The 9,368-nt window shown below is 37.6% G+C and overlaps 1 protein-coding gene across 1 annotated transcript in view; it reads right to left on the bottom strand.

Annotated features, from left to right (window-relative positions):
* Positions 1-1,205: 1,205 nt before the first annotated feature.
* The window catches only part of LOC121856747 (leucine-zipper-like transcriptional regulator 1), a gene marked incomplete at its 5' end in the record, with an annotated part of 37,680 nt that continues 29,517 nt past the window's right edge, over positions 1,206-9,368 (bottom strand). Inside the window, 3 exons of the mRNA XM_042352438.1 lie at positions 1,206-3,083; positions 4,577-4,711; positions 5,471-5,620. Of these exons, the coding sequence (XP_042208372.1) occupies positions 2,943-3,083; positions 4,577-4,711; positions 5,471-5,620 (426 nt within the window). The remainder of the gene's footprint in view (positions 3,084-4,576; positions 4,712-5,470; positions 5,621-9,368) is intronic.

Genomic DNA, 9,368 nt, shown 5'->3' with positions numbered 1-9,368 from the left:
TTTTGCTAGACATAAATATATTTGCTACTTAGCTTTCATCTTTATTCAAGACATTTTCAGGTTATGAGACCCACTAATCCCCCCTGACACTGGGTGACCTGACATTGCATGAGACCACCCCACCTCCATTTGACTGTTCATGTCAGATCAGTAACATGAGACCCGTCACAACATTTCTTACACATTTTCATAAAAGAATTGAGTTCCCATAACTGTGTTTTTGTAACTAAAGTGAACAGTGTAACTTTGAAAATGTCTGGCAACCATTTTGCTCACTATCTTTAAGGCCACGATGAAGGTTATACCTTTAATCTCCACTCTTCAGACTCCCCAAAGTCTGTGTGTGACTCAGGTTGATGTCTCCGCTCTACCTTAAGAGTCCCCTTAGCCTTGAAGGGGATATGTGATGACCAGACTTCTTAATGATGTGGTGAGTGCTGTTTAATTGTGTTGTAGTGTTAGTACAGTAGTATTTTAGGATTCTTTTTTTTGTGATGCATATGGGTGTCCAACTGGCCAGGAACCTATCCCATTGAACCCCATGTTATAATGAACCTGATTTACAATATTTTGACCTGCGATGGGGTTTTCAGGAACCTAACCCCATTGCAAAAAATAGTTTTGCTGTATGTTAATGTACAGTAGTACCTCGATTTACGTGGTCAATTGAACCCATGGGGTACCGCGGAAAGTGAAAACCTCGTAAAGTGAACAACAGAACATAAGGGATTAATTCCAATAGAGACTGGCCCGACCCCCAAACTCCACTTTTTCAGACACAATACCTACGTTGTAGTAAAAATTACATCTTAATTTTATGATGGTATGCACACACAATTAATAATTAAGAGAAATATCAATAATATTAGTTTTTTTAACACTTACATTAGTAGAAAAGATGGCTAGGCACACGGGGATGGGGGGTTGGTTCAAGGCAGAGGGCAGATTATTGGCCCTCACCTGTATCACTTGTATCAATTGTATCACTATCCACCACATAGGCTTGCAGGGACTCTTAGTCAAACCCCTCAAAGTCCATATAAGTCCATATCCTCACTATCACTATCACTATCACTGACTTAGGCCGGCTGTGGTAGGTGGCAGGTGAAGAACTCGGTAATGTTTTGATGACTGGGCGACCTTGTGCGCATCCTGCCCGCGCCACTTCCCGCGTATATGAGTAGATGCACCGCGGAAAGTGAAAGTTCGGTTCTGGCGAGGCACCGCGTAAATGAGAAATCGCGGAAAGTGAAACCTCGTAAAGCGGGGTAATACTGTAGTCACTTTTAATGTCTTAACACTGCCTTAATACTGTATTCTTGGCTTGTACAATGGCAGAAGACTATGCATTAAGCATGTTATGATGCTGGGATAAGCTGAGAGATGCATCCCATACAGTCACAGGGCAGCATTAGTCAATAGCAGCGAGCTAGCCTAGGCACAAGTTACCCAAGCGGTTTTTCCACCCACGCACCCAGCACGTGAGGATGCAGCTGAGCATAATGAAATCATTCGCCACTCCCAGACCTTATTTCCCCGGGCCTGGAGCAGAAAGGTGTGGAGAGATTTTCTAAGAATTGTTCTGGAAATTGTGCATTATTTCATCACTGGGGAAAAAATGGATAAATTTTTCCTCAGAATTGTTTCCAGAAATTCACTCACAGACCCAGAACTTCAATTCCGGCTATTGTAAAGTTCCGGGGACTGGGGAGATTGTGTTATTTTGGTAGATTAAAACCCTTGAAGATAAGAAGAAAAATTCTGATGAGAAGCAAAGGTGTTTCTGGGCCCTCTTCATAGATTCTGTAAACTGTTATGAAAATCAGCAAGATTTTGGTTAAAGTGTAAAAAGACTCCATTAATCTATTGAAATGTACCATCCATCTCTATGGGTAATTTCAGTGATTAAACCTTTTTCTATAAACAATTTCAAAGGTCAGACCATCTCAATAATCAGGCTATCTTCACAGGCAGGTTCAACTCTCAGACCATCTCTATACAGTACTCAGATTCAATGCTCAGACCATCTCTATACTGTACTCAGGTTCAATGATCAGACCATCTATATATGGTACTTAGGTTCGATAATCAGATCATCTCTATACTGTACTCAGGTGCAACAATCAAACCATCAATATACTCAGGTTCAATAATCAGACAATGATGCAATCAATACCTTTGATTTAAATTATCCTCAATGATCCACCCCTTTTAAAAATGAACTTTTAACAATCAATGCATTAGTAAGCAATCAATAGAGTCCATGCATAACTTCAACCAGTGAGGCAAAGTCTGTAATGGCGAGTGAGTTTCTTTTCACTGTTTCATCCATTAAGGTCAAACTCCTGACTGATGGTGCTACTACTTACTGTCATCCACTCTGTCTGTCTTGTTACAGCCTGGTATATTTTATTTTACCAAGTCAAATGAGAGGTCTTTTCTCAGCCTAAAATTGTAATAACTGATCATCTAGTCGGATTTAATGTATCAGAATGTCAGATCCAGAAACCAAAAACAGCCTCTGATAAGAATAAATTTCTCCAAGTTGAACTGTATAACCTTCCTTATAACTTAACTTCTTGAAAATGATGCAAACTTATTGGATCAATCTCCAATAGACACAGATGAGACTTAATTGTACATACTATTAATTAAACAGATTTCCTTCCTTTTGAGGGTTCCAAGTCTCAAAGGGTTTCAATATGACCTCTGACAATGTGTTAAGTTATATATTGTGAGATAATTCTGAATTTATGGACTATAGTGACTGGAGAGTGTACTACTGTATACTGTTCTAAGCAAAACCACTTCATTCTTAACCAGTAGTAGCATTTACCAACAGTACAAGAGGTAGATTTTAATATTTTTTTTTTTACATGTAGAGAACACATGATCTTTCACCTGCACTAACATTTCTCCAATTATGATCCTTCTGAATGGGTTCATCCCGAATCTGAGGTGCTTAGGCTGATGGACGACATGTCATGGCAGAGTTTGGAGTCAGACATGTCTTCTGCGAGGGCCTCAAGGATGTCCAGCAACAGGTCACGGCTCAAACAACGCATCTTGGGTAATTGAGCCACCTATGGAAATAATCACAGACATCAATGCACATCCTACTAAGAAATATCTAGGTACAATGGAGTTGGATAATCTGTAAAATACTAATTCATATTCTTAAATTTATGGGTACCTCTATTATTACCACTTTTTTTAAAGTCGACAAAAAAAAATTCATAAATTTTGGCTGAATGGTGGCTGCCACAGTTATTTACAAAGGAAACCATAAAAGTTGTGACAATACAATTTCAATCAACAAAATATAATACAGTATTAAACTAAAAAAAAATTAAAATTAAGGGAGGGAGTGAATTCTGTGAGGGAAAGAAGAGAGGTAGGGTGGTTGGGTTGGCTGGGCTTTGAGGAAAGTACCCACCTCCACTCCCAGAGTGCTACATCACCCTGCAACCCCTTTAAAATGACACTATGCAATTTCACCATAATTCCCATAATATTTAGGTTCATTTGGTGCCGGATTAACAAAACATTATCGTAGAATAATAAAGTTTCCACCCCAAAAATCCCACACTCAACCCCAAACAAGTTATTGCATAATATTAAATTCACAGCTTTGTTTACATAATGCGAACAGCTGACCAGCCAGCCAGCCTGCGTCCATGCCTGTCGCAATGTTGATGTATTGGTGTCACCCAGAGGAAGACTATGAGAAGGGAAGGAACTGTTTGTGTAATATAGAACTACTTTTTGAATACTATCTATGAGTTACTTTATTTTTTATGTATTATGTACGATATTTAGTGTTTACTAAAGCAATTTTGGAACAGTACAGTATATGTATATTTTTTGAGCTCCAGAACCTAACTACTATTTCCAACTAACCTGGCCCATAAGCCACGCCCTTCGTCTATAACTACAAATAGCTGATTGGTTCATAGAAAATGTGTATATAGCTGTCCATTTATTCAAACTAAGTGTGTTCACAATTGGTAAGCAGACCTGTTATTAACGCAGTCATTTACTGAATATTCTTTGTAAAAAAATAAATTTTAAATTAATTATTTATAGGAGATAAGTATTATGATCAGTAAATATACAGATATGCATTACTGACCACCTCCGAACACAAGGACGGCTAAAAATAGCCACAGGCGGTCACAGTCAAGGTCACTTTCCCTTTCTTGTCACTGGCAAATGGGGGGGTGGGTGGGTGATGATAGCAGCTGTGTTTATTACCGGGGTATATTGTTCTTTTACGGTATGTTAGACTGGTTTATAATACATTTTTATTATTTTAATATACCGGTAATCTTCATTTTAATCCAGCTTCCCAAACGTAAGTTTCAGTATAAAATAATTAATGGTAGGACTTTGTGAGTGTTTTACCATGTTTCCATCACCACTCTTGACACGCTAAACCGCAATATTTAAGAGGTAAGAATTTTATCTCTGGTGCTTAAGACGACCCCCTAACTTTGGGCTGATTTTTTTTTTGTTCAAATTCCATCTTGTAGGCCGAGATATACGGTACTCAACTTAAGTAGGTACCGTTTCTTACCTTTGGGAAGTGGTGCACAATGAGGTTGAGGGCATATTTCTTCATATCCGTGGCTTGTATGCGATCAGCAGCTTCAAGAATTTGTATCACGTTTTCAAAAGTCACATTCATCTCCAAGTTTTGTTTGCAGAATGCCTGAAAGGAAAACATATCTATTGAATATATATATATTTCAGGATTTGGTTTTAATTTTGTTCTTTTACAGGGGAGTCTGGGATGGATCCAAGATTAATTAATGAAGGTTACAAAACTTCTATTAACAGAAACTAATGAATATCCACATTAGGCACTTCTAAGGAATAATTATATTATCATTCTGGAGTCATGAATGGGAGATAGTTTTTTGGATGAGTTTGTGCAGAAGAGGTCAAAGACATCCACACAATCCAGAAATCCTGTTAAGTTTATGAAAATGCAATGAGAATGACTGAAATGTAATATTTTGTACCTATAACATTAAACTCAGTAGGCAAGGTATGTAACACTACAAATGTACTGAAGAAGATATATTATAAATGAACCTATAAAACATTATGTTATAAACTTGGTCTCATTTCATAACTAAGACTGGATTGGGCAATTATTGTATAGCCAATCAGACCAAGGGTTGAAAACTTGTTTCCAAGTACTGTACAGTGCAGTACTGTACCTTGACAAGTGACTGGCAATAATTAAACAATAAGTTATGCCTTTTATCTCGGTATCAAAAGAGATATGCTGAATATAGAAACTAAAGAGAATGAGTCGTGCCATCACAACAAAAGCAGGGCTTTTCCTGGGTTTATTAACCCGTGGACTTGATGCCTATACAAGTCACCTAAGCCATGCATGAAATTAAAAATGCTACTGCATGATAGTATAAACTGAACACCTCCAAAGAAATTATTACACTACCTGGAGTCTATTATTGGTAAACCCATAAAAGTATGGGGCAGAAAAAAGGTAGAGAGAATCCTCGGGTGGCATGTCTACATCACCATAATATATGTATCGTAGCAACGAATCAAACGACTGCTGTGATGGGATCATCTCTCCAATGGCAATCTGAAAAATAAGGAAATTATCAATGCATGTGAATTACTATGAGATGGGACAGTTGGCTGAAGATGTGGGGATAAAAGTGTAGTAGTGGAAGCTGTGGCAACAATGACAACAACAAACACATACTGTATCACTACAGTATCTGCAAATACTGTACTGTAATTCCAAAGCTGAAATTACTTCTTTGTGTAGTAGCATAAATGATGTTATTTGTAGCATTAAAATATAATTTTCATGGGCACAAGGTGATAAAAATCTGCTCCTAAGAATTGTAGTATACTCATAAATTCATCTGAATTTGGATTTACGAATGTACTTAACACATTTACTTTGGTGCACCAGAAGCATTGACTCTTAGCTAACTTACTTTTTCTGGTGTGCTGTACAGTCCCCAAAAAAGAATTGTTAGCCATGGGGTCGATGTGATTCAAGACTTCCAGGGCAATGTTACTTGACCTGTTTCTGAATGGTTGGTACAGTAAAAGTCCAAAAATCCGGACCACCTGAGAATCTGAACTTTTAGGAAATTCATTTTTTTTTTTATTATTATTATTATTATTTTTTTTTAGCGGGCTTTTGTGTGTATGTGCGCATGAGTGAGTGCCACAGTTGCACAGCGACAACAAGTGACCACGCGGTCGCCACTTTAAAAAGAGCAATCAAACTGTGACAATGTATGTAATTTTGAGTCCTACTTTTTTCATTTACAGAGTACTGTACTGTACAAGCCCATAATAATGGCTCCTAAAGTAGATAAACTTCGTTGTGTGAAGAGAAAGAAGAACATGTTGAAATTGAGTGACAAACTTGAAATAATTAAGAAACTAAAACATGGTGTAAGCAATACTGTTCTAATGGAAACATACGACATTGGAAAGAAGCAAAGAATAAAATTCTAGAATTCACAGCTTTTTCTTTAAAACTGCTCGTTTTGATAAATGAAGCATGCTATATTTGCTAATGAATAAACTATAAAAATGTACCTGCTCATCTCTTCTTTATTCCTCCTTAAATTTGAATTTTAAAAGTACTGCCTGAAAATCCGGAAAATCCAAAAATCCGGACCAACCCAATCCCCAAGCAGTCCGGATTTTTGGACTTCTACTGTAATTCTACATCTGTGACCTTTGAGCATGATTGTGTATACTGTATACATTTTCAAACGATGTGAATCCTCCTAGGCTTTAGATCAAATATTACATGACTTGGAGTGGATGTCGTAAATGGACATCAATGCAATGCCAGTCATTAGCGGATCTTTCATCAAATGGAGCGAGAAATTATCGGGGAGACATAGTTACACGTGAGAGGTGCTATCATTGCCCTTCACAATGAGGGTACAGTAGAACGTCGATATAACATGAGATACATTACAAGAGAGGTCGCTTTAAACCGAATTCGCACTAAATTGAAGTTTTGTTTAATGGAATAATTTAGTTTGGTACTTGAGAGAAACAAAATACTAAAAAGACTGAGAGTCTACCCAGATGCACCTCAGCCCATCTCCTAGAATAAGCAAAACATTGTTTTTTGTAGTATTTTGTTAAAACAAATACTCATAAATCAATAAAGATAAAATTATGGGAAATGAAATGGTCTGTTTACTAGCGATCAGCTGATGTGAAGATTGGGGGGGGGAGGTGAGGTGATATGTTTGACAGTAGATGCCAAGGTCTAGTGCTTATTTATTTATCTATCCTTAAGAGTGACTTTAGGTTTTTTCTCTTATAAAATTTACTGAACTATTCTAATTAATTTTATTACAAAGGGCTAAGAATTTTTATCTCTTGTGCAAAATATATGATATTTATATTCAAATTATTCTCTGTCTTGCAAGGATTCTAGCAATGCAAATTATATTCTCCTAGCTTTAGTCTGTAATATTATATAAGATAAAAACTGTAAGCCTATAACCACCAAACCCTGGCTGGGAAGATGGAGGGAGAGGGAGGGAGGGAGGAAGGGGAGGTGACAGTGACATGTTTGACATTTGGCGCCGAAGGTCTAGTGAAGTATTTATTTGTTTATTTATGTCCTTTAGCTCGAGTTTATGTTTTTTGCTCATAAAATTTCACAGAAGTGACCAGGGAGAATATAATTTACATTGCTGGAATTCTTATACAATAGTGATTAATTTGAATATAATCATGCTATAATTTGCACTAGACAAAAATTTTTGTAATCATTTAGTACATTATTTTGAGTACATGTACAGTACAGCTTTGCCTTAGGACAGTGTAGCATGCCCAGAGAAACATTAGGCCCGAATTTTAAAATATGATGCACCAGAATGACTCGTGCACATTAGGAAAGATTCGCTTTAAATGAAACATTGTCTTTAATTGTGGGTGTCGCTTTAAATCAATAATCTTAAATTGAATAGCTTTAAATCGATGTTCTACTGTATAGGTAATGCTGAGATAGCACAGTGAACTGGGGCGAGTGTGTCGTGATCACAATAGTACGGCTAGTGTGTTCAACGATTAATTTTTCATTTTATGCTCCACTGTCCACAAGACATATGTCAAACTGATGAGTCCCCCAGTTGAGACGTCCATTTTCCCACTGCTTCAGTACGCCTGAGTCCTCCGTTTTCTCTCATGTACCTCAGAGACTCTGATATTTCTTAATACCTCATATGGTGTTCAGGAACTGACTTCTGACCTCATTCTCAGGCAGACTCCTCTCTGTATAATGGGTATGTCCAGTACTTCGTGTCACACCAAGTCATATTAAGTGAATTTGACTTAGTTGTGCTTTGTTTGAATATGCAAGTGACCCAGTAACGTAATTTTGATGTCTTTAGTAAAGTGTTTATGCGCCACCAGCTTACAAGACTTATTTTATGACATTCCTGTCAACCCTTTGCTCTGACTCTCAGGCCAACTCCTCTCTGTATTACAGGTGCCTGAATAGACCACTGGTGGTCGCTGTATGCTAGGACGACGTCCAACACCAACATGGAGATGGATGAAGGCCATTAAGATCGGATAGAGTCGTGTAACATGGTGGTGTGATGAGCTGAGATCTTACGTACTGCCAGCCGCTCAGTGGAGGTGGCCAGAATGTGTTTGCTGTTCACCTGTTGATCTCACATGTGGAGTTAACACGACCAGCTGATAAGCATTGTATGAGTCTACAACGATAAGTAGAGTTACTTAATGGGTGTGTTTTTCATCCGAGTATCCATGTATGTAATCATCTCAGTTGTATGGATGTATGGAGTGAACAAGTGTATGAAGGTCACCACTTTACTTCTCGGCAAAAATAAAAAATTAGCACAGGGAGGCTATTAGTCCCGGTGCAATTACTACGAGTCCTGTTATTAAGATATAAATTCTCAGGTAACCTGTAAGGGTGGTGCTCAAGTGGTATTCAGGGGGTCCCAGGGTTACGAACGGGTTATGTTCCTGAGGATATTCTTATAGTCGGATTTGTACGTAAGTCAGAACACATGCTATGTGCACACTGTACTGACAGAACAATGTTTAAAATCCCACTATATCATAGCCTAAGTCCTTATATACAGTAAGATCTTGTATTTCACGAGTAATATAGACTGGAAAAATTGCGCCCAATTCAAATTCGCCAAATGCAAATACATAAACTAATGGGAAAAATAATAATATAGACTGGCCACTCTACATCAACCTCAGATTTTTCCATTTATAACCTCCAAATGATACAAATTCTGCCTTTATTGACCTGATTGTGCTTTCCGGAAACTGGTTTTTAGGACTTCCTCAAGTAA

The sequence above is a fragment of the Homarus americanus genome, unplaced genomic scaffold (genome assembly GCF_018991925.1).
Source record: "Homarus americanus isolate GMGI-L3 unplaced genomic scaffold, GMGI_Hamer_2.0 scaffold25546, whole genome shotgun sequence".
In the NCBI taxonomy this organism is placed as follows: domain Eukaryota; kingdom Metazoa; phylum Arthropoda; class Malacostraca; order Decapoda; family Nephropidae; genus Homarus; species Homarus americanus.
Note: the sequence above shows the minus strand (reverse complement) of the source record. Positions and strands in the feature narration are given on the sequence as shown.